The sequence below is a fragment of the Mesoplodon bidens genome, assembly GCF_964165515.1.
Source record: "Mesoplodon bidens genome assembly, chromosome: 4".
NCBI classification, from domain to species: Eukaryota; Metazoa; Chordata; class Mammalia; order Artiodactyla; family Ziphiidae; genus Mesoplodon; species Mesoplodon bidens.
In genome coordinates this window covers 38,601,238-38,628,392 of record NC_138160.1, presented here as the reverse complement: position 1 = coordinate 38,628,392, position 27,155 = coordinate 38,601,238, and the positions used below count along the sequence as shown (strand labels likewise).

The 27,155-nt window shown below is 33.6% G+C and overlaps 1 protein-coding gene across 1 annotated transcript in view; it reads left to right on the top strand.

The window, feature by feature from the left end:
• Positions 1–27,155, top strand: part of HCN1 (hyperpolarization activated cyclic nucleotide gated potassium channel 1) — a gene marked incomplete at both ends in the record, with an annotated part of 400,231 nt that overhangs the window by 336,434 nt on the left and 36,642 nt on the right. Inside the window, one exon of the mRNA XM_081234057.1 lies at positions 14,437–14,677. Coding sequence (XP_081090183.1) covers positions 14,437–14,677 — 241 coding nt within the window. The remainder of the gene's footprint in view (positions 1–14,436; positions 14,678–27,155) is intronic.

Sequence of the window (27,155 nt, the reverse complement as noted above, 5' to 3'; positions counted from 1 at the left end):
TTAGTGAAATTCTGAATAACTTTTTTAAAGTATATGCTTGTTGTTTTTTTAAATGTCTCCTAAAAATGTCTTTAGTTCAGATTGATTAAAATAAGCTAGAATCATAGTATTGCAAAGCTCTACAGGGATCTTATACATTATCATATACACATATAAGAGGCACAGTAACCAAAGCCTAGAAAATTTATGTAAGTGGCCTGATCTTGGTTACATTACCAAGCAAAGAAATTGGGTCTTCTTCTCTCTTTTGGTCTAGAGCTTTCCCCCTACATCCCTTGTTTCTAGAAAACAAACAGACAAAAAACATTTATTGATTTCTTAATGTGTGCAAGATATTGATTTAAGTGTGGAAAGGTAAATTATAAAATGTGGTTTCCAGTCTCACAGTGCTTGTAGAGTCAAGATGGAAATACATGAAAAGAACTATGAAGAAAAAGTTAAAATACATTACTAAAAATACAAGAAATGTAGGAAGTCACATATGATTGATTGCCAGAGAAAATCAGAGATTACACACTAAAATTCAAAATGGATTAAAGACAAATGTATAGCCCTGAAATCATAAAACTCCTAGAAGAAAGCGTAGGGAAAAAGCTTCTTAACATGGGTCTTAACAATGAATTTTTGGGTATGATACCCAAAGCACAAGCAATAAAATAAAAAACAAGTGGGACTACGTCAAACTAAAAAAGCTTCTGCAGTATGAAAGAAATGATCAACACAATAAAAAGACAACTTGTGGAATGGGAGAAAATATTTGCAATCCACACATCTGATAAGAGGTTAACATTCAAAATATATAAGCAACTCACATAACTCAATAGCAAGAAAACAAATAGTCCAATTATGAAAGGGCAAAGGACCTGAATAGACTTTTTTTTTCCAAAAAAGACATTCAGATGGCCAGCAGATATATGGAAAGGTGCTCAATTTAACTGATCATTAGAGAAATGCAAGTCAAAACCACAATGAGAGAGCACCTCACACCTGTTATCAAAGGACAAGCTATAACAAGTGCTGGGGAGAGTGTGGAGAATAGGGAATCAGGGAAACCAGGAGGGTCAGGGAGAAGATAGTTTGTGTCAGTGAACAAGAACCCCATTACTGGGCCTTTTCCTTGATTTTTCCTAACATTGCTTCACTACTTCCCCCCTCACCCAATATTTTTCTGGGAGGCAGTGTTTATTTCTAGGACTTCAAAAATTAGTCCTATGATAATATTGCATAATTGTACTTATGAGGGCCCTGGAATAGGCAAATTCATAACAACAGAGAGTGAATAGAAGTTATCAAAGTTTTGAGAGGAGGGAGAAAGGGGGAGTTATAGTTTAAAGGCTACAGAACTTTTGTCGAGATCGATGAAAATGTTCTAGGTAGAGATAGAGAATGGTGATAGTAATGCAACATTGTGAATATTCTTGTGAATTGTACACTTGGGAATGGTTAAAACTATAAATATTGCTGTATATATTTTATAAAAATCTAAAACAATCTTGTAAAAGAGCACCCAGTCTTATAACTCCAGTCCTGACTCTAAAGCCATTTCCATCAGCCTGTAGCTCTTGTCAACTAAATGCCCATGATACTTCACACTCAATACAAAAATAAAGCAAAATCCTTTTTTCACATAACTACATTTTTTATTTTATTTTATTTCACCCCAGACTGAAGAGCTCAGAAGTTGTTGCAGTGTGTGCATTGTGTTCCACACCTCCTCAGAGCGAGCCTAGCTGGCTCATGTATCTTACTCCGGCCACCGCCTTACTTTCAGAGCTGAGGTGCTGCTATGTCCTCACAGATACTCAGAGGGGGCAGCTTCATCTTTCCTGCCACACTTTGTCCAGCCTAACTTGCTATGTTAATTTGCTAAGGATGTTATCACAAAATACTACAGTGGCTTAAATTACAGAAATTTATTTTCTCACACTTCTAGGGGCTTGAAGCCCAAGGTCAAGATGTTGACAGGTTTGGATTCTTCTGAGGCCTCTTTCCTTGGCTTGCAGACGGCCACCTTTCTTTTTGTGTGCCCAACTTCCTCTTTTTATAAGGATAGCACTCAGATTGGATTAGGGCCCACCCTAACAGCTTCATTTTAACTTTATCACCTCTTTAAAGGTCCTGTCTCCAGATTCAGGCACATTTTGAGGTACTGGGAGTTAAGGCTTCAGCATATGAATTTTGAGGCATCACAGTTCAGCCCATAATGCTTGTCAACACATGCAGTGCTCCATACAAATGTAACTAACATGACAGATAAATGAATGTTAAACACATCTTAGAATGACTGCCTGGTTTTAGGGTGTGGCCTGATTTCCTCATGTCCATTGCACATGTACACATACTGTTATGCAGGGGTTATTTCTATTGCTGACCTGTTAATGATGAAAAGGAATTTATGTGGATTCTATTATAAAATTTCAAATACAGGTTTTTATCAAATTCTCCAAATCACCTCTCAGAATTGTCTTCTAACTCACTGTACTATCTGCTGGTCCTGATTTAATAATATTTTTTTAGTTTAGCTGTTTGATATATTTGCTGTATTTGACAGTCCAAATTAATCTGTTTTTACCCTATCAAGTAGGCTTCATTCCTGTTCTGCAAATCAGTCTTACACCTTGTTTACAGTTTGCAGGCCACTGGAGCTGCACTCTGCTGGTGGTTTTGTTTTTTGTTTTTTGTTTTTTTGCGGTACGCGGGCCTCTCACTGTTGTGGCCTCTCCCGCCGCAGAGCACAGGCTCCGAACGCGCAGGCTCAGCGGCCTTGGCTCACGGGTCCAGCCGCTCCGCGGCATGTAGGATCCTCCCGGACCGGGGCACGAACCCATGTCCCCTGCATTGGCAGGCGGACTCTCAACCACTGCGCCACCAGGGAAGCCTCTCTTTTGGTGTTTACACAAATCCTAAGTGAGCTTCAAACCTGGGATTCCAAAGTGGGGTAGAGATACTAAGTCACTAATGAACACTGTCATTGTCAATATACAATTTTTTGATTTAGGCTTTTTTGGTCTGTTTCTACATCTTTTCTTTTGTGTACAATCAAATTTAAGTGAATGATAAGAGAATTTCATGTCATCTGCTGACATCCTGCATGATACCTAACAGAGTAACATGTTCCTATATTCTAGGAAGGCAAAACAGTAGGAGTATGCTAAGACCAAATTAATTTCAAGCCTCATTTGCATTCATATTGTAAAGTTTAAATGTGATTTAATATCTCAAAGCCAAATTAGATGGATGTGATAGCTGTAACTACAGAAAACATTTAAATTTTTGAATCTGTGTCTCTCAAAATCCATCCTGTTCTGGTCTATCCTTTACAAGCAGGCAGATTTCACTTAAGCCACTTAATCATAATTTGCCATTTCTATATGCAGAGATTTTAGGCTAATTACCTTTTAACTCATAATTTGAAGAGACTATGAATCTAGCAATTAATGCCATAGCTGAGTTTCAAAATAAGAAATCGTGAAAAATATTAAAGCTTGTCAATATTTAATAGGCCATTGCAGACTATTTCTCTCTCTATCTCTATTGGATTTTTCTTAATATAACTATGATTAACACAAGATGGAATATTGTGTGGCCATTAAAAAGAATGGCAATGAGGATCATATATCAAAATAGGAAATATTTTATGTTATAAATGTGGGGGGAAAAGAAACAAATATTGAATGTATATTATGATTACAACTATGTTAAGGTGAATAAGAGATTATATTAAAAGAATACATAAACATATTAAATTACTTTCATTAAAGTGATGAAAATGTAAAGATTTTTTTCTTTTATATGTTTTGAGGGATGTGTGTATATTCATTTTGTTTTTAAAGATTTTTAAAAATAAAATTTGTGAATACAAAAATTGATTACTCTTTCTTCTTTAATGAGATGGAAAACTACAATAAACCAAAATTGAGGCACACTATATTAATTCATCAATCTTCACTATCTTATCTCTAACTCCTTTAACTTCCCCAAAATAAATATTAAAGGTAAGTATTTCTTACTTTTGAATTTTATTGCACAATTTTTTATATTCAAATTACTTAGGAGTTATAAAGAGAGTTAAATGTTTTCTTTAAAAAAAATAAGACTGATTATCTCAACTAGAGAAACAGCTCAACATAAATTCTCCCTAATGGGGACACAGAAATCAAGGGAAATGCTTTGAGTTTAAGAAATTGAAGCAGGTACCTAACTTGTTAGTCAATGTTTGGAAAAATGTTTAAAATATTTTCAAACGTTAAGGTTTGTATGGGCTAATTTACTGACACATGCAACTATCTTGCAAGTTAGAAGACAAACCACCAGATCAATATAAGCCAGTTGGAAATGCTATGGGGATTTTTTTTAAATTTCCCCCATGTGCTTCCTTTAAAAAAATAGAATGTGTATTTAATTTACAATTTACCTTCCAAATTTATTTTATCATTAGGGCAGTTTCATTATAAGAATCCTATATTTTATTCCTTGAGTTTGGCCAAAAGGGAATTTCACTGACTATGCCCTAACACTATCTGGTCATTTTTATCTTCTGAACCCCTGCACCTACCTTGACTTTGGGCTTTAATAACCAGTTCCCCACTCAGCCTTTTTTTAAAAATCTGACCTAATATTTTCTTACCAAATTACCCTGAAGTCTTGTTTCTTTGAAATTTTGTAGAATATGTAGTCTTTACCATTCATTTGATTTTAACAGATATCGGTTTATAATACAACAGTAGTTATAATGGTAAATAATAGATAACATTTAGTGAACTTAAGTGCTTTCCTTGTGTTATTTAATTTAATCATCACAATTATCTATGATAGAGTTGCTAGTGTTATCTCCATTTTACAGGTGAAAAGATTTGAAGAGTATGAGTCACTTTCTACATGCCCTGCGTCAATTAGTTTTGGTATCAGGGACTGAGCTCAGATAAACACACACACACACACACACACACACACTCGCACACTGGGGAGAGAGAGAGAGAGAGTCTAACCCATGTTTATTTTACATTTTTACAATTACCTTATACTGAATATATACATATATATCTTCCTTCCTCAGCTAGATGTAAACTTTCAGATACTTCTTTATTTTAGGAACCGTGGTTTCCACATCTGACTGCTTATGACTTGAAATGTGTTTTTAAAAACAGAGGTTTTTTTCATATCCCCTGAAGATTTAGATTCAGATTCTCTGGATCTGGATGGGAGCCTGGCAAACTATATCTTAGAAAAATATCATAAATACATCCAGGGAGGAGAATGCCATCTTTAGCAAGTCATCAAAGCAATTTTTTCCCCCTTATTGACACTGGCATCCTGAGAGCCATGATAAGGGCGAGGTCCCACAGTCTAATCCTAAGTATGTTCTGTTATTTCCCAAGAATGGTTCTACATCATACCCACAAAGCCAAACTTTACCACACTCTGGGCATTTTCTATGCAGCCTGCTCTATGTTGGACACTCCAGCAGTCATTTCAGACGTGCCCTCTCCTAGGACACTAAGGACTGTTCAGAAGCTGATATGGATGTTTTTTTATTTTATTTATTTATTGCCTCACAAACCTCATGTAGTGGTCTTAAAGGTAATGATTGCAGATGACTTCCTTAGAGCTTTTCAGTGAGATTACTTAAAAAACTGGTTGCAGTTTCCAGATGTTGATCTACTCTTCTTAGAAGTCTTAGTATCTAAATCAAATCTTTCCAAGAGTCAAACTAAACCTCATTTTAGTCTTCTATGAAAGTTTCACATTCTGTTTCACCTCTCTGTTCAAAGTATAAATAAATATCAAAAAATTATACCTTATGTTTGTTTTGTTGGATTCTTCAATAAATAATATATTTAACATGAAGATTTTTTAAAAATCCAAAACTGCATTCTACTTTCCATATCCCCTCACATATTACATCATGTTTCTTTTGCAGTAGTACTCTCTGTCCAGTATAAATGCAATGTGAATCACATTGCATGTGTAATTTTAAATTTTCTAGTAGTTACATTTTAAAAATAAAAAAATATGTGAAATTATGATAAATTTTAACTAAATATATTCAACATATTATAATTTCAACATGTAATCAATATAAAAACATCATTAATGAGATAGTTTACATTCATTTTTTTTATATTAAGTCTTCAGAATCTGGTGTATTTTTTAATTGAAGTATAGTTACTTTACAATGTTGTGTTCATTTCAGGTGTACAGCACAGTTGTTCAGTTATACATATATAAATATATAGATGTATATATTCTTTTTTAGATTCTTTTCCCTTATAGATTACTGCATAATACTGAGTATAGTTCCCTGTGCTATACAGTAGGAGCTTGTTGATGATCTATTTTATATATAGTAGTGTGTTATGTTAATCCCAAACTCCTAACTTATCCCTTCCCATCCCTTTCCCATTTCATTGTGTATATATATATATATATATATATATATATATATATATATATGTGTGTGTGTGTGTGTGTGTGTGTGTGTGTGTGTGTGTGTGTGTATACACCACATCTTCTTTATCAGTTAATCTGTCGATGGATATCTTGGTTGCTTCCATATCTTGGCTATTGTAAAATAGTGCTGCAATGAACACTGAGGTGCATGTATCTTTTCAAATTATAGTTTTCTCCAGATATATGCCCAGGAGTGGGATTGCTGGATCATATGGTAGCTCTATTTTTAGTTTTTTAAGGAACCTTCATACTGTTCTCCATAGTGGCTGTACCAATTTACATTCCCACCAGCAGTGTAGGAGGGTTCCCTTTTCTCCACACCCTCTGCAGTATTTATTATCTGTAGACTTTTTGACGAAGGCTATTCTGACAGAACATTTAGACTGGAATGTTAATTTTTTTAGAACTGCTTGATGTGTATATAGATTTCATAAAATTTACAGTTGAAAAGTATATTAACCAATGCAAGTTTTTCCAATTTACCATTTTCTAATAACTGAATTATCAGCTTTTAACTTTAAACCTAAATGGTTAAAATTAAATCAATTAAAGGTTTACTAGTGGTCAATAACTCCATGTGGCTAATGGCTACCATGTTAAACAATGTCATTTTAGGAACAGACTATATACTTTTAAGTATTGGGCTCATTTCCTACCTGCTCTGTGATTTTTGTGACATGACAACCTCTTTGAAACTGCTTTGGCTCATCTATACTGCTGGGTTAATAGTATAGCTATTTCATTGGGTGTTGTTATAATTAAAGGCAAAAACACAAAGCATTCAATAAATATTAGCTATCAGCATCATCACAGTCATTGTACTACATTTAGACCAGCAGTACTTACCCTCTTGCTGATAATGGCTCCTTTGAAAATCCTGTGAAAGCTCCATCTGTCTCACATAAGACACTAACACAGTGCATACCTGTTCACGTAAAACTGCAAGAGGTTCAGGGCAGCCACCTGAAGCCTAACACCCTTGTTAAGTGTCTTTAGGCCCCAGGTTTACAATGCTTACTTTCATATTAACTGTTGTATAAGTTCAGCCACCAATACCCCGTTATCTCCCTTCATCGTTTGTGACTATGTCATGGAGTTGTTTGAGGAAGTGAGTTCATGTTGACTAGGAGGCTTATTTATCAATATCATTGCAAATCATTTAGTCATGCTTCAAGATCTCACTTGTTTTCTTCCATAGTTATGTCTTACCTAATTTCTGGTACAGAGGAAATGCTTCTTATTTACCAGACCTATAAATGAATGTTGTTAATTGAAGATAAAAGTAAATTAGTATGTAGTTTAGTTTTCAAAATAATTAGTTTTTTTGAAACTAATTAGTTTTTAGTTTTCAAAATAAAAGTTTTCATCTTAGTTTTCAAAATAATTTTTGACTAATTATTGTTCAAGCAGATATATTTTCATAACAATTGGGTCACATAAAATAAACACAAACAAGATCCTTTTTATATATTTTTAATTAGAATTTTGTGTTTTTGAAGAACTCCATAACAGTAAATATATTACCATGTAATAATCTGCCCTGAAAATATGTACACTGCCTAAAATGTGGCATTTAAATTAGTTAAAAATGTAATTATTCTTAGAAATGTATTGAAGCAAAAAGGTAAATAGATATTTGTCTGAAATGGGGAAAGTTCTAGATTTAAACATTTATGAAATACTAAAAGTGACTTTATTTTCATTCCAAAGCACAAGGAATTGCAAAACATAAGGGCATAGGTTAATTTTAGTGCTAAGCTTTTGTGACTTTGATCCAGGTAATAGGGAGGTCCCATGGTAGGATTGAATGAGCAATGGTTTGGAAGTCAAGTAGAATGATGAGTTTCTCTAGATGTATTCAAGCTCTGAGGCTTGGGCAATGTATTTCCTCTCTCTAAGCTCCACTATCTTCGTTCTTTTGTATACGTGGGGAAATAAAACCAAATTCAAGTTTATTATTTGGTTGTTCTCCTCCAGGAATAAGTGAGACATAATATGTGAAGTACTTGCTTAAAATGGGTGCTCACTAAATCTTGTTCCCTTTCTTTTTCCTTCCACATTCCATCTTTAACTTGTCAAATTAAATGACAATGTTCTTTGGGAGCTATGCAGGGAGAAGCAGAGATATCATTGAAGAAACATTTCTTAAAAGGGAGAAGTAAAGGGCACACATTGACCCTGTCCCCGTAACATTAAGACATACCCACACAAACAACAACATCAAATACTGGTCTCTCTTTCTCTTCTTGCATTCCCTTGCTTTATGGTTCAAAGATCTCAGATGCTACTGATTTATGAAGCCAGTCAGATAGCCTAATTGTATGAAGTAGCACGTTTTAAAAACTGTGGCAACCTGGAGCATGTATGCCAATGTAAAGCCCATAATATTCAGATCTCTAAAAATAATTGCTGTGGGGAAATAAAAACAGCCAAGTGTGTAGCTATCAGTTTGCCACCTCATATGTCAGGTTCTGAAAATGTGTAAAGTTTGAAAGAACAGATTTATGGTTAACATCAGAATCTTCAGGTTTGTAGCAATTTTAGATATGTGCAAAGTTAAGATGACTTCTTAGAATTCGTCAAAACCCTACGTTAGGGAGCTGGGCCAACAAACCATAGCTCTTCTTGCAAGTGTGTGGTCTTTGGCATATTACTCAATATCTTCCATAAAGTGGGGTAGTAATAATACCTAAGGCATAGGATTTTGTGAGGATAAAATAAATTAATACTTGTAGAGCTTTATTTTAAACAATACCTGGAACCAACAAGAATTCAATATATATTGTCTCATTTTTATTGTGTTCATTCTTAAAATTATTTCTGCCTTAAAGGAATCCCTAGCATATCCAGTGACTCTGTTTTGATTCTAACTACCTCAGGCTACAGAACTGAAAAAAAACTAGAACAAATCAGCAGCACCGTTTTATAAGATGTTCTAGGTCATAAAGTGTCATTTGAAATATATTTGACTATGTGTTTGCTTGTTTCTGAAGTTAACATGGAAGTCTAAACATTGGATGCCATTTGAATGTCTGTGTGATTTAAGTTCTTAGAAGGAAGTGCTTGTGTGCTCTGCAGTCTAAAAATACAGATTGTGTTGGGTGTAGGAATTTAGCAATGTAACAGCAGCACTGTTTTGTTAAGATTATGATTCATTATTGTAATGATGATAATTATATTTATAGTGACCACGCTTAAAACTTTTTAGAACTATACTGTGTGGAATAAAATAATGTAGAACGGAGGAGAATTAAATGTTTCACAAAGTGGAACTTTCCACAATGATACTTAAGTTATCAATAAAGAATTGTAGTGCTGGAAGGAATGTTAAAATATTGCTATTCTCGGGCTTCCCTGGTGGCGCAGTGGTTGGGGGTCAGCCTGCCGATGCAGGGGACACGGGTTCGTGCCCCGGTCTGGGAAGATCCCACATGCCGCAGAGCGGCTGGGCCCGTGAGCCATGGCTGCTGAACCTGTGCTTCCGGAGCCTGTGCTCCGCGACGGGAGAGGCCACAGCAGTGAGAGGCCCACGTACCGCAAAAAAAAAAAAAAAAAAAAAATTGCTATTCTTTTTAATAACAAAGAAGATGTTGCTTAAAATTTCCCAGGGTTTCAGAATATGCATGATTCCAAAGCACAGACTTACGGTTAAAACAAATCCTTCTTGAAGCAATTTAAATATATCAAATCCCATTTTTTTCTTATTGTCATAAAGTTAAAAAAACTAGAAATCAAATTACCAGCAAAACAATAACAATAAAAGATACCATTGAGAGCGAAAAGGCAAGCCACAGATGAGGAGAATATATTTGCAATGCATATCCCAACAAAGAGCTCATATCAAGAATATAAAAAGGACTCCTTTAATAGAAAAAGCAGGGGAAACTATTGACTGGACACTTCACCAAACAGGATATTCATCTGACCAATAAGCCTATGACAATGTGCATAACAATGTTAATCATTGGGGGAATGTAAAATAAAACCACAATGAGAAAAAAAAATTTAAGTAAGGTATCTCTACATATCTACTAATGGCTAAAATTAAAAAAAGAGTGATAGCATCAAAATTTTCCAAGGATGTAGGACAATTGGAACTTTCTATACCGCTGGTATATGAGAAAAGTAATACAATTATTTTAGAAAAATGTTGGCAGTATATACCAAAGTTAAATATATGCTTATCCTATTACCCAGCAATTCCAACATAAGGTAAATATGCAAGAGAAATCAGTGCATAAGGCACTTCAAGAATATTCATAACAGGCTTATTTTATTAGCCTAAAACTGGAAACAACCCAAATGTCAAGAAGAGTAGAATGGAGAAATAAGCTGTGGTATAGTCCTAAAATGAAATACATCCTGAAATATAAAAAGAAAGAACTGCCACCACACAACAACATGGGTGAATCATACTGACATAATGATGAGCAAAAGAAGGAAGACTCAAAAGACTCTGCAGCGTGTGGTGCCATTTATGGGAATTTCAAGTACAAGTAAAACTGCTTATAGTGATAGAAGTCAGAAGAGCTAGAACCTCTGGGCTTGAATGGAAAGGAAAAAAGGAAGCCTTTTGAAATCTGTTCTGTATGTGGATCTGGGAGGTTATATAGGTTCACATATTTGAAAAATTCACATAAGATCTGTATATGTTTAAGATTTGTGTACTTTACTATATCTATGTTATAGTTTACAAAGATACTCTCTGCGCTGTGACCGAACAATGAATGTGAACAATCCTGTCATACTTTAGCAAAGTAATGGGAAAGACTGCTGAAAAAGAATTTCACATCTTAAATAAACTGACATTATGTCAAAGTAAGATCAAATGCAGGGTTCTTCTTGGTTGTTGTTTTATTGTTGTATTATGCTGTTTCTAATAGGTAAAAGTTGATTTATTTGGAATTTGAATAGGAGATTTGTCTGTTTTCCCCTACTTTTTAATTTACTCAATCATTTATTTATATAAGTATAGGCTCATATTTATCTTATGCTTTGGGGTTAAGCCAATATTACATTAATTGTTTTGTTACTCCAATTGTTTCGGCATTAGTTGGGTAGCTCTTTCAGTTGGCCTCTTTGAAATATCCTTTTCATTGTGAGGGTTTCTTGTTAGTGTTTTTGCTTGTTTGCTTATTTGTTTTCTAACACTGCTATACTTTCTGGTATGATAAGATGCTTCAGGAGAGAAATAACTGTCTATTTTTAAGTGATGAAGTAAACCTGGTAATTGGGAGTACTTTATTATTAAGGTCAGGGTCACGTGTCTGATTCCCTTAGGGAGTGAACCTTCCTCAATTTAATTCATATAGACAATACTCCTAACTCAGGCCAGACGTATCGCTAAAAAAGCTCATTTTAACAACTGCCATAAAGAATCTGGATGGAGAGTAGAGATATTAATAACTTAACTGTGTGTTTTACTTAAGTCAGTGTGCTATAAGGACCTGGGATTGATGGAGGAAGAGCTTTAAAAGTCTTGTTTTACTAACAGAGAGATATTAATAACTTAACTAAATATGTTCTCCCTAAGAAAATGTGCTATAAAGAAATGTGATTGATGGAGAAGAGATTTAAAAAGTTTTGCTTAACTTCTAGGCTCACTTGATTGTTTCCATTAAACTATACACCCTCAAAGCAAGCAGATTTCATGGGAAGAGGGAGAGCCTTTAAATGCAAATGACTTTCTGTCCCATCACATCTTTTTCTGTCAAATATTTGTCAGAATTTACAGTTTAAATCAGAAAGTATTCACGTGGAGGTAAAAGTTCCACAGAGACAGAAAAAATGAATGGATTCCTTCAAGTTAACAATAATATGAAATTATCTTCACAGTGATATAATCAAGGCAGTTCCAAGGTGCACCTGGATATGTGATGCATCATAGAAAAAGAATTGTTCATATAAATAAAGACAGTTTAATTGTTTATAAAATTATTTTCTAAAATAAAAGGTAAGAAAACAATGAACAGAAAAATTTGTATAGTTCAAATCAAAGAACATAGATGAAAAGATTATTATTTTTGTTTGAAAACTCTTATTTTCTGTGCAACATGATTTATTTTCAATTTCCTACACAGGATCCTTCTATGCCATTTTACACATGAAATCATTAACTTTGAAACAACAAATCTGATCATTTTAATGACATATTTCTGTCTTCTTTTAACTCATGTGCTTACCTTGGGTACCTTGAATGGTTCACCTTTTATCTTCATGTGGTTTCTATATGGAAGTATTGTGAAGAGTAAAAAACACATTTTTATATTACATGTAAGACTTGTTTCTCAAGCTATTGGCTTGAGAGAGCATTCTAAGAGTTTTAAATAGCCACTTCCCAGCAGGAATATAAACTAGGCTTTGTGAACACCTTTTTTCCAATGCCAAAATTCCATCTTCTTCTTTCCCTTCCCCCCTTCCTTCCTCCTTTTCTTCTTTTTTCCTTCCTTCCGCCTACTCATACATGTGTGCATACTTATTGAGCACTTACTGTAGTCTCCCACTCCCACCACAGCTCTTCAGCACCAGTTAAAATTGACCACAAATTGCCCTAGATATAGCTACCTATCGGGTCAACTGTGCATTGTAGGGCTTGGATGATGCTGCACAAAGTACCATATGTTATATCCTGCTCTTCTTTTTGTTGTTATGTTCACTTGCTGGTTATAGCTGCTGATTTTTAAATATTTTACCAGTCTCCATGAAACTCCACTCTTAGAGATACTTCTCTGCTCTGCTGTACTCACAACATATTGTTGAGGATGAAACACCTCCTTTTCCATGTTGGACCCAAAATTCTGTGTCCTCTGCATCAGCTGGAATTTTTTTAACTATCCTAGAATAATATCAGATTATTTTATGAAGAAGATTGAAGAAACTTTCTTTCCCAGTCTTGGAATCTAGAAGTTTATATTACCAAAGCAGGAATTCAGATCTCAGACTCTTTTAATACCTCTGAATCTTTTTGCCCTTTTCCCCTCTCTTAGCAGAGGTGACTTCATTTTCTGTGTCTCTTAAGCAAGTTCACAAATTCAGGTCCAACCCTGTTCTTTTGGGGGCTCATTGGAGAAGATATTTCTGGGAAATGACATTGTGGTAAAATTTAGATTCCCATTGTTTATTCTGTTCTATATCTAACTTTCAGGATTAAAATTGGTTGGTCCCATATCCCTGTTTTGGTTCATAGTGATAGTACTATGTCTAATCTGGACTAGAATCCACAGAATGAAATCAAACATATAAATCTCCTAATTTAGAATTGGCCTGATCCCAGAAATAAAACAAACAAACAATTTAGGAAAAGGAAAATATGGCCTCTGTCCAATCCAAAACTTCCAATGGAACCCCAGGAGGTTTGGAAAGAGTAATTTTCTGATCTAACCCAGAAACAGATTGAATTTATAATTAGAGATTATAGTTAGAGTGTCTTTTGTGTAATGTGAACAACATCAAGTCTCCTTGCTTTAGCGTGAATGTCATTAAGAAAAAACATCAAAATACTGTTGGCATTTTGTTGGCAGCTGGGCCCTGGTTTCAGAACTCTAGTCAGTAGGTACAAATTAGATTGTTCAGCACGATGGACCACAGATGCGGTAACATCATGGCTAATAGGAAGTGATGTGGCTTCTTTTCTTCATAAACAGATAAAAGGGAGACTAAAACTCTTCCACATTTTCGTTCTAATTTTATATAAAGAATAATAAATGGGAAGTTATAAAAGGTAAACTTGTATTTATTTAATTCATATTTATTGATGTCTAATATATGCCTATACTACTCTATGTGCTGGGAATACAACGTTTCAACACAATAATAAAACATGATCCCTGGTTTTGAAGAGATACATAGATTATTAGAAGTTATGTATTGTTTGTTCTTAATTTAAATTGCAGTGTTATGTTATGTATAGATTTTAATTTCAGCACGTTTTTCTTCCTGATATGATTAATCTCTCTCTTAATATTTGTTTACTTTTGCCATCTTTAGGAGATAGTCAACTTCAACTGCCGAAAACTAGTGGCTACAATGCCTCTTTTTGCTAATGCGGATCCTAATTTTGTGACTGCCATGCTGAGCAAGTTGAGATTTGAAGTGTTTCAACCTGGAGATTATATCATACGAGAAGGAGCTGTGGGTAAAAAAATGTATTTCATTCAACATGGTGTTGCTGGTGTCATCACAAAATCCAGTAAAGAAATGAAGCTGACAGATGGCTCTTACTTTGGAGGTTAGTAAAAAAAGAAAATATAACTGAGATGAAGTCTAATTTGCTCACAATATTTATCTTTAACAGAATTTTGGAGATGTCAGAATGTTGATTTTTTGGGTTTGAATATGGACTTGTATTTGAATTCTGATAAAAGTGTCTATAGCGTGTCAACTGAAAAAAAATGCACAATCTAAAAGTTGAGAATTATGTTTTATTTGGCAGACAAAACTGAGGACTTAAGTCCAGGACACAGCATCTCAGTTAGCTCTGAGAGACTGCTCCAAAGAGGTAAGGGAGTAGCCAGTATATATAGGAGTTTTTGTAACAAAGACCAGGTAGTAGGAACATTGAAAGATTACTGTTAATTAAAGAAAACCAGATATCTCAAGTTAAGGAATTTAGTGCTTTTCTATGTATGGAAAAATGCAAGAGTCTGGGCTCACTGAAATTATTCCCTTCATGTGCACCTCAGCTATCTGGAACCAGTATCCTGTGCTTTCTCATCCTGAGTCTCCTCAGGGTGCACCATCTGGGGTGGCTGCAGCAGTTGACTGCTAGGTGGCAGGCATCCTTTTTCTATCCTGAGTTCCCTCAGAGCTCACCGTAATGTAACCGGCTGTAATGTGATGGCTCGATGGCTGCAAATCCTTTGTTTACTGATATGGCAGGCAACCGTTTTTCACTGATAAGTGGTATGTTTTCACATTTCAGTGTCACACATTCAGTGCATGTGCATTTACTACTGTATTAGTTAGAGTATCCTTTCATCCTCTTAAACTGGAACCAAATAATAGTGGCTTAAACAGATCAAAATCATATTTTTTCTTACACAAAAGTCCCAGGAGGGTTAGATGGCTCTCCCCAAGACAGTTTTTAGGTACCCTGATTTCATTTATTTTGCTGGTCTGCCATCCTCTAGAGTGTTTTCCTCATTTATATGAGAGGAATTGGTTTCTCTCCACAATATGGACCACAGTAGGGGGAGGAGGGGACAGAGGAAGTGAAGAGTGAGCAATTTCTCTTTAGATGTGTGTCCAGAATGGCTAACATCACTGCTATTCACATCTGATTGGCCAGAATTTAGTTACAAACGTACCTCTAAGTATAAGGAAGGCTGGGAAATGTAGCTCCTAGTTGAGTGGTGTATTAGTCAGTGTTCTCTAGAGAAACAAAACCAACAGGATATATATACACAAAAGGAGATTTATTGTGAGAAATTGACTCGTGAATATGGAGGTTGACAAATGTTATGATCTGCCATCTGAAACTGAAGAACAGGAAAATTGGTCGTTTAATTCAGTCTGATTCCAAAAGCCTGAGAACCAACAGTGTAAATCCAATCTGAGGGCAGAAGATGAGATGAGACGTTAGCTCAAACAGTGAGACAGGAAAAAAATATTTCTCTTTCTTCCTTTTTTTTCTATTCAGACCCCCAGTGGATTTGGAGGTTGCACACCCTGGAGAGGCCAATCTACTTTACTGAGTCCACTGATTCAAATACCAATCTCACCTAAGAATACCCTCACAGACAAACCCCAAATAATATTTTTCTGGGCACCCCATGGCCAGTCAAGTTGACACATAAAATTAACCATCACAAGTGGCAATTTGCCTTGCTAAAAATTCTGACAATTTGAATTGTTTCCAACTTTTTACTATAATAAGATATATATTTATATTTGTGCAAATGTACAAAACTTGCCTATGAGTTGAATTACTGGGTCAAAGACTATGTATATGTTCAAATTGAAATAAACATCAAATTATTTCTTTGATGAGACTGCCCATTTCTACATGGCTTTGCCCATTGATCTTTACTTTTATCCTCTTAATAAGTAAAATTGGCATCCCCTTAATATTTAGTTTACACTTCCACTATTAATGGTGATGTTGAGGCATTTCTTCATAAATATGGATCATTTGTATTTTATTTTTCTGTTTCTATTTTTGCATATTTTTCTAATGCGTTGTTTGTCTTTTTAAAACCAATTTACAGAAACATCCCTAATGTATTTTTGATATGCTGTAACTATTTTCTCCAAAATTGTTACTACTTTTTAAACTTTCTTTCTAATTTTTCTTTCATCTTTCTGTTCTTCATTATCACTGATTTCATCTGAATCTCTCTCCTTTGCATTAAGGCATTGGAGAGTTTGTGTTTCTTAACTGGGTTTTTGTACACTTCAAAATTGTAAAAATGTTTTCCCTATTTCTTCTATATTTTATTTAGTTTCACTATATTTTTATTACTATTTTAACTTGTTAGAACTAGTTAGAAGAAGTGATGGCAAACAACTATTCATGTTTCTTAGTGACAGTTCTGTTATAGCATGAAAGACAGTGATTAATACCACAGTGTCAGGCATTGGCAAGCTTAATAGTTAAATATTACTCAATTGCCAGAAACTGAAATATTTTCTTTAGAAAAAAGGCAGTGGCTTCCCTGGTGGCTTAGTGGTTGAGAGTCCACCTGCCGATGCAGGGGACACGGGTTCGTGCCCCCGTCTGGGAATATCCCACATGCCGCGGAGCAGCTGGGCCCGTGAGCCATGGCTGCTGAGCCTGTGCGTCTGTAGCCTGTGCTCCGCAGTGGGAGAGGCCACAACAGTGAGAGGCCCGCGTATGGCAAAAAAAAAAAAAAAGACAAGAAATCTGCCTTCCAATATTTGCAGGTTTATCCTACAAGAGGAATTCAAGTGAAACTCTTTTTCTTCTCATGAGTGAGAAGAAATGGTTCTTATTACTTTGTATTCATTCTTCACAGTCTTTATAGTATGCCTGTAGAAGGCTTCTCAGTTCAGAATTAATGGTTCCCAGCCCTGTGTCTCCATAGCTTCTCACAGTTTGCCAGGGTCCTGGTCTCAGTCTATCTCATATTGAAATTAACACTGTAGTTAGTTACCTGTCTTCCTTCTGATATTAGATGGCAAACAATGTGTGCATCAGAATCACCAGAGAAGCTGTTTAAATTCAGGCTTCACCCATCAGAGAGTCTGATTCAATAAATCCAGGCTAGAGATAATATCTTATTTGTTTGTTCATTAGAGAATAAACAACCAGTATATCTGATCCCCTAAAAATTGGTAATGATAGAAAGTATTCAAATCAAATTAATAAGAATTGAGAACCAAGCAATAAATTCATTTTGATTTTAAAATAATAATAATAACAACAACAACAACATACTGAGTTTAAGAAAATTTCTTCAGTAACAGCTGAAAAAAATTTATTGGGAAAGGTTTTAATTTTATCAAATGCTTTTTTTGAATTTATCAAAATGACCATAAGGTTCTTATCCATTAATCTATTGCAGCTGAGTAAACATATCAGCTCAAAATAATTAGCTTCTTTGACTTTCTCCTCATTCACTAAGGATAATTTTGAAGTTTTCATCTTTCCTCTTCTTCCTTGTCATGATTCTGCATTGCCTCATCAGCCTATTACACTTTTGTGCAGATTATGCTAAGAAAAAAAAGAGAAAATTAGGAAAAGCTAAGAACTTTAAAAAGTCTACTTTAGAAAGCACAGAGAATTAGTGTTTGAATGAAGAAAAAAAGAGAAATTGAAAGCTGATGGAAATAAATAAAAGCTGATAGTAAGAAATAAAAGTATAGTCCAGCTTTGTGGGAAGGTAGTTTTGGGGAAAAGTTTTTTGAGGCAATTAATGGAGGTGTGACAAATACATAAAAGTTTAGAAAGGAATTTCTGAAAGTTGTTATTATGCATTAATAATATATTTCTACACTTGACATGTGTTTTTTGAATTCAAAGAAGCCTTAATTACTAGACTATTATATTTGCTAATATGACAAAGACTGGAACATGTGCTTCTCTGGATTTATATGGATTAAACTATTAGTAAAGTCAGTTTCATTAGTGAATGTCCTTGTGTTGAACCATAAGATCATTTGGGGGATTAAAAACTGCTTTGTCATAGTGTATTCTTTCTTTAACACATTGTAGCATCTCTATCTATAAGTGAGATTGGTCTGTAATGTTGTTGTTATAGTGGTTATTTTTGTGATCCCCTAGCTAGATACCTTAAGATGTAAGGTTTTCCTCACTTCTTAGAGAGAGAAAGAAAACTTTAAAAAAAATGTTCTAGTTTTATAAAAATGCCATTGGTAATTTGATAGGGATTGCATTGAATCTGTAGATTGCTTTGGGTAGTAGAGTCATTTTCACAATATTGATTCTTCCAAACCAAGAACATGGTATATCTCTCCATCTGTTTGTATCATCTTTAATTTCTTTCATCAGTGTCTTATAGTTTTCTGCATACAGGTCTTTTGTCTCCCTAGGTAGGTTCTTTCCTAGGTATTTTATTCTTTTTGTTGCAATGGTAAATGGGAGTATTTCCTTAATTTCTCTTTCAGATTTTTCATCATTAGTGTATAGGAATGCAAGAGATTTCTGTGCATTAATTTTGTACCCTGCAACTTTACCAGATTCATTGATTAGCTCTAGTAGGTTTCTGGTGGTATCTTTAGGATTCTCTGTGTATAGTATCATGTCATCTGCAAACAGTGACAGTTTTACTTCTTCTTTTCCAATTTGGATTCCTTTTATTTCTTTTTCTTCTCTGATTGCCGTGGCTAGGACTTCCAAAACTATGTTGAATAATATGTTGTTCCTGATCTTAGAGGAAATATATTCTCTTTTTTAAGGAAGTTGAAATACTCTAGGCATTACCTGTTATGTGAAGGTTTATTAGGTTTCACAAGTAAAACCACTTGTGTCTGATTCTGTCATCTATAGGCATTAGAATTATCAGGTTTTCTACTTCTTTATGAGTAACTGTTCAGTTCATCTAAATCCATTTTCCATAACACTGACAAGCTATAAAGAAAAACTGATGCCTGAGCCAAAATTGCACCCTAGAGTTTCTAATGGAATTGAGTAAAGTTGAGATCCAAACATCAGCATGTAAACAAACAAAAATTCCCAGAAAATTCCAAATAATTTTCAAATTATATGTTTGTACATATAATTTTTATTTTTTATCTTCAATAGACTTAATTTTTAATTTTAGAATAATTTTAGATTTACAAAATTATGGCAAAGATTATACAGAGAATTCCTATTTATCCAACACCCAGTTTCCCTATTATTATTTTCCATTACTATAATACATTTATCACAATTAATGAACCAATGTTGATACAGTATTTTTAAGAAATACTTAATAAAGCATACACTTTATTCAAATTTTCTTAGCTTTTACTCAACATCTTTTTTCTGTCAGTATCCCATATACAATACCTCTTTACATTTAGTAGTAATGTCTTCTAGTTTGCTCTCAGTTTTTAAAGTTACTAAGATTTTATTTGGTTTTGATGAACTCGACAGTTTTGAGGAGCCCTGGTAAGTTATCTTATAGAACGTTCCTCATTTGGGATTTGCCAGGTGATTTTCTCATGATTAGACTGGGGTAAGTTTGATCTTGTCTATGAGCAAGAGCATAGACATAAAGTGCCTTTCTCTTCACATTATATCCGTGGTATATACTATCAATATGTCTTCCCACTATTGATGTTAACCTTGATCACCTAGATTGACGTAGTGTTTGTCAGACTTCTCCACTGTAAAGTTACTCTTTTTTTCCCCTCCCATTCCATACTCTGCTGTTTGGAAAGTAACCAGTCTGCACAGTTCATGACTAAGAATTGAGGAATAATGCTCCAAAAGGGCAGAGTATGTACATAAATTATTTGAAATTTTTCTAAACAGGCAATTTATTTACTCTCTTGCATTTATTTATTTATTCACCCCTTTTTTATATCAGTAAGAACACCAGGATATTTATTTTGTAATTTGGGTTATAATCCAATACTACTTTATTAATTGTTTTGCTCACATTTTTTAAGCTTTGGCCATTTGGACCTCTTTCTATTGGCCCCTGTGTCCCTCTGAAATACCCCATTATTATGGATTTGGGTTTTTTGTTTGTTTTGTTTTGAGATTTTTCTTAGTTTCTAGCACTAGATGATGCTCCAGGCTCATCTTATATATTTCCTTACTCAGTCTTAGAATCAGCCATTTTTCCAAGGGTCCTTGGTTCCTTTCATTGGAGAATGGTTTTAGAAACCATGATCTGGACACTAGGTGCACTCATTACTACTGAGTTATTATTATTACTTCCAGGTTCTCTCAGCTGACAAATCAAAGTGATACATATGTACATACTACCATATATATCTATCTATTGTGTATATATATATATATATATATATGTATATATATTTCTATGTGTAGCCATCTGATTCTAAATTAAGCTAAATATGAGTTGTTCATACTGATATTTCCAACTCCAATCCATTACCACATAGATTCTTCTAGCCTCCTTTCCTTGTTTATCTATAGTACACCCCTCAGAATTAAGAAATCAGGTTCCCACAATCCACCATCCATTTACTTAATTGTTCAGTTCTAGTATAGATATATAGTGCTTTTAGAATTGTTAACCAGTACATCCATAGGAAATAACTTTATCAACTAGAGTACAAGTCTTATGTACAGTTCCTTTTGCCTCTTCATTCATTTGCAGAGATACTTAGGTCAGCATCATATTCCCCCACCTCCTTCAGTGAAGTTGTTTCATACGTTTGTAATATATTTATATTCTTTTGTTACATTCTGCATTCCATCCTGAGAACTCATGACTACCTAAATTATTTCTTTTTTAATTTCCATACCATCAGATTTACTTTTTTGTGTTGTAAACTTTTACAGGTTTTGAAAAATCCTTACTGTCTTGTATTCACCATTACAATATCATACAGAATAGTTTCCTCACCCTCAAAAAATCCCTTATTTATTAGCTATTCAACCTTCCCCTACTACCAAACTCATGGCAACCACTCATCTGTTTACTACCTCAAGAGTTTTTTCTGTCCAAAATGTTATATAATTAGGATCATACAGTATGGTATTGGTATTGAAATTTTTTTTATTTCAATAGTTAATCACTGTAATATAGGAAATTTAGTAGTATATTAACTTTTTTTGCAGTGACTTTCCTTACTTGCTTTTAGTTATAGGAGTTTTTTTGTCAATTATTTGAAATTTTCTTCATTTACAATCATGTCATCTACAAATAGAGTTTTATTTATTTATTTCCAATCTATATACCTTTTATTTTATTTTCTTATTTTACTGGAGAGGACTTCCAGTACTACGTTATACTGGAGTGGAAATAGAGAAGATTTTTGCCCTGATCCTTAGTCTTCCTAGAGTATTTTTTCCCCTTGATTTGGGAGTAAGGCATCTACTTTCTCACTATTATGTATGATGCTATTTGAAAGTGTTGGTTATTTTCTATAGCTTTTCCTTTTCAAATTGAGGAAGTTCTCCCCTATTACTACTTTTCTGAGAGCTTTTTATTTAGTCATGAATGGATTTTGTATATTTATCATTTTTTCTGTGCCATTTCTGATATCATATGGTTTTTCTTTTTTAGCCTATTGATGTGGTGTGTTACATTGATTGAATTTGATTTTGAATATTGAACTAGCCTTGCACAGCTGAAATACTTTTAATGTATAAAAATGTATTAAAGTAGGCAAAATAATTGGATTAAATTTTCTAAATTTTTGATCACAGTTTTTATGTCTGTGTTCCTGAGAGATAGTGCTGTGTACTTTTTCTTTCCTGTAATGTATTTTTATGGATTTTTGCTTTAGGATAATTCTTATCTAAGAGAATGGGATAGGAAGTGTTCGCTCTGCTTCTATTTTCTGGAAAAGGTCATGGAGAATTGGTATCATTGCTTCCTTAAATATTTGGTAGAATGCACTGGTGAAAACATCTGCATCTGGTGATTTAATTTCTGCAAGGTTATTAATGATTTTTTTCAATTTTTAAGATAGATGTAAGGTTATTTAGGTTATCTATTTCTTATTGTGTGAATTTTGTTAGTTTGTACTTTCCAGGAATTGCTCCATTTCATCTGAATTATCAAATTATTGGAGTAGAGTTATTTTCAGTATTCCTTAATTATCCTTTTTAATGTTCCCAGGACCAGTAGTGATGATTACTCTTTCATTTATGATGTTGATAATCGGTGTGTTCTCTTTTATTCTTAGCTAGCTTTCCTAGAAAAAATTTTAAATCCTTTTAAAGAACTAGATTTTGCTTTTATTGATTTTCTGAATTGTTTTCTGTTTTAAATTTTATTGATTTCTGCTCTAATTGTTGTCATTTCCTTATTCTTTGCTTTAGGCTTAAATTGCTCTTCTTCCCCTACTTTGCTAAGGTGGAAGCTTAGATCATGGATTTAATATCTTTCTTCATAATATATACGTATTTAATACTATATGCTATAAAATTTTTTCTAAGCATTGCTCTTCCTGTCTCCTACAAATTCAATGTCATACTTTAATTTTCTTTAGTTTAAAATATTTGTTTAATTTCTATTGAGACTTTTTCCTTAACCTATATTCAATTAAAGTGTTCTAAACATTTTGCTGTTGTTAATTTCTAGTTTAATTCTACTCTGGCCTGAGAATTTATTTTGTATGATTCCAATTATTTTATATTTGCTAAATTATAAATTTTATAGCTCTGAATGTTGATGAATATTCCATGTGAACTTAAGGAGAATATATATTCTGCTGTTATTGGATGGAGCATTCTATAAATGTCAATTAGATCAGTTTCACTGATGGTGTCATTCAGGCCAACTACATCCTTGCTGATTTTCAGCAGCTTGATCTACTAATTAGTAAAAGAAGGGTGTTGAAGTCTCCAGTTATAGTAGGGAATTTGTCTATTTCTCTTGCAGCTCTATCAATTTTTTCCTCAGGTATTTTGACATTCTATTGTTGGGTGTGTACATGTTTAGGATTGTTATATCTCCTTGGATAATTGACCCTTTTTCATTATGTAATACCTTGCCTTATTCCTGATCATATTTCTTGTCCTGAAATCTGCTTTGTCTGAAACTAATATAACTACCCCAGCTTTCTTTTGGTTAATATTAGCATGATATATCTTTTTATAGACAGTTACTTTTTTTTCAATTTTTTTTTGAGTGTGGTAAAATACTCAAACATAAAATTCACCATCTTAACCATCTATCTACTTCACATGTGATTCAAATACATTAAAGTATTAGCAATTCTTCCGTCCTATCTCTTGGAGCATTGCTCTCATTAATTTCATTTAATTTATTTTATTTATTGTTACTATTATTACTTTAAACAAACAACTATATTTTAGATTAATTAAGGAAAAGAACAATAAGATATTTTATTTTTCCTTCATTTATTCCTTCTTCAACCTTACTTTCTTTCTCTAGGTCCAAGTTTCTGATCTATATTATCTCCTCCCACTTCAAGAAAATCTTTTAACATTTCTTACAGTGCAGGTCTGCTAACAGTGAATTAGCTTAGTTTTTATTTATCTGAGAAAATTTTTTTCTCCTTCACTTTGAAGGATAATTTTGCTGAATATAGAATTCTAGATTGATGAGTTTTTATGTTCAACATTTTAATATTTTGTTCTGTTTACCTTTGGTTTGTATGGGTTCCTACAAGAAGTTCACTGTAATTTTTATCCTTGTTCCTCCTTAGGTAAGATGTTTTCCCTCCTCTGGCTTCTTTCAAAAATTTCTTTGGTTTTTTGCAGTTTGAATATGATAGCCTAGGTGTACTTTTTTTTTTTTTTTTGTCTGAGCTTCCTGAATCTGCATTTGGTGTTTGTCATTAATTTTAAAAATTCTCAACCATTATTACTTCAGAATTTTATTCTGCTTTGGTCTCTTTTCTCCTTATAGAATTTAAATTATGCATGTGTCACATCTTTTGTAATTGCCCCACTTTATGGCTCCACTGGCTTCTGCTCCAGTGGACGGATCTGCTGTGACACTCTAGATTCATGTCTCTCCAGATATTTGGTTGGTCATTTGCTCTGAAACCTGAGCCTCTGATGGGTCCAGGATAAGTCATTGCTTTTATGTTTGAACAGCTTTTTCTTGTCAGAAAGAAGGGAGTGATATCTCCCAATCATGTCAAAACTAAAACCAGAAGTCCCTTCTTATTTGTTTAATCTCCTCTGGATCTCTATGCCTTTTCTCGTCCTAATATTGTACTTTTTAATTTAAAATTTTTTTTTCAGAATTACTTATATTAAATATTTGTTATTTTTTCAAAGAAAGAGTTTTTACTTTTGCTTTTTATTTCAGAAATTTCTATATTTTTCTGTATTAAATCTATTCATTCATCTCATTTTAGTTTTTGCTTTTTTTCTTTTAGCTTCTTGAGTTTAAAAACTAGTATATTTGTTTTCAACCACTCTTAATGTTTGATGACTGCAATTTATAGTACACATAAATCTGGCTATACTGCTTTGGTTAAATTCCATTGCATTTTTAATATAGTGATTCAATATTGCTTTTTAAAAATAGATTACACTTTCCATCTGGATTCATTGTATAGTACATGAGTTATCTTTTATTTAAATTCTTTTTAAAATTTTTAAATGGAAACATTTGGGGATGGAATGGTGGAGAGAAAAGAAACACATATTATATGTTTGAATAGGAGAATTACAGAATATCAAAGATGTTAGATAAGTTGTATTGACAATACATGACATGTAAGAAAGATGAGATTAAATGAGATTTATTTTAAAAGAGGAGAGAGATTGTCTTCAATTGCTAAATGTAATTATAAATACCAAAATGTAATTCTATATAAAATATATTTTTTTCTCGATCCTCCTTCTAAATTTTTAAGACATAAATGATCAGTTCTAAATTTAGCTTTATAAAATCACTGATGAAGTTATGCCTTATTTTAACCATTTAACAAATATTTCCTCTATAGCTTATTCCTTTTAGTCAAATATCTACTTATTCAACCCAACTCACTTCAGTAAGAAATTCTGTAAAATAATACTTTGTTTGGGTTCAGTGCTTTTAGTGTCATTCATATTTTTACTGTGGTGACCTGAAATGGCTATTAGTGGACCTGTCCTTTGACAGACAGTTAATGAAAAAAAAAGAATAAGTCTGTATTACTTTCAGTTCTTTTACACATACAGTGGATATTTGTTCAATGTAAACACCATAGACGGTAAAGAAAGGCTGTTAGAATCTAATAATAATAACTTGTATTTATTTAACATGTTAGGGTTTACAATTTATACCTCTTTAAATATCTAATATGAAATTTTGAAATTGATAGAGCAGAGTTTTGTAGTATACTAATTTTACATTTGTGTCAGCTGAGCATGGCAAGTTCACAGTACTTTTAAGCAGAAGAGCCTGGGATCAACTGAGTTATGCTTTCCAATCTTCTAAAGTGCCTGAACTGAGTAAACATAATCAGTGCATGGAACACACTCCCAACTAAATGACAAGCAAAATATTGAGATAAGGAGACATTCAAAGATCAAATTCAGAGTTTTGTGTTCTGTACGTAACTTCCTGACTTGATTTATTTCTACAATAATATAAGACTGTTTCTAGATATACATATATATCCATATATATATATATATATATAGTATATTATGTATATGTATATATACACATATAAATGCATATGTATTAACCCAGAAAGGTTTCTTTTTCCTTTCTTTGTGGACATGGGAGATATAATGTGTTAGATTAACCCATGCATCATTGTATTCAGTGTTCTCAGCAACAGAGAGTCCCAAGTAATGTTCTAGGAGACAGAGTGGAAGAAAATAAATATATGATAATTGCCTGGTGTGCATTAGGCAGGTTTATGGGTCCTAGGGATACAGCATTGAGCAAAATAGACCAAAGTATCCACAGTCATGGAGCTTACATTTTACTGGATACTTATATTTTAGAAACAAGAATGTAATAAAGAAACCTAGAAATTACTGAAGTAGTAAACCATATTACCAGATGCTTATAAACGCTTCCTGGAAAATTAAAGCAAGGAAGAAGGATATGGAAATCCTCCTTGCCCATACAGCCAGGTGGGGATTAACATTCAGCCATGTGGGATTACGTAGGAGTTCTAGGCTTCCTATTGAGAATGATGGAGAATGGGGATTAAAAAACCTAATGAGATTGGTCCTCATGGCTCAGGCCAGGTGGACGATGAGTTTGGGGTGCTTAAGAAGTGAGGGTCTTGCTCGTAGAAAAAGGCGTTTCTAGCCTCCATCTTGTCTCCTCCTATGAAGAAAGTTTTTATAATTCTCTTTTTACGTATGAGGGAAATGAGCCTCGGAGAAGTTAACCTGGCAAAGGCCATGTACCTGAAAAAGGACAAAGCCAAGTTCCAAACTCAGCTATGAGTCTGAACCCAAAGCCTGTGTTTTCTCCACTGTGCCTCACTGCTTCCCAAGAGAGGGCATTATGCTCCCCTAGGATATAAACTTTAAACATGAGTACACCTTATCTTCCCTTCAGAGCTATCCATGGCCCTTTTATACATGCATTTGTTAAGCCAGTTTGTAATCTATTCCTATGTTCCACCTGACCCTCCTATTAAAGTAATCATATCATTAATATATTATC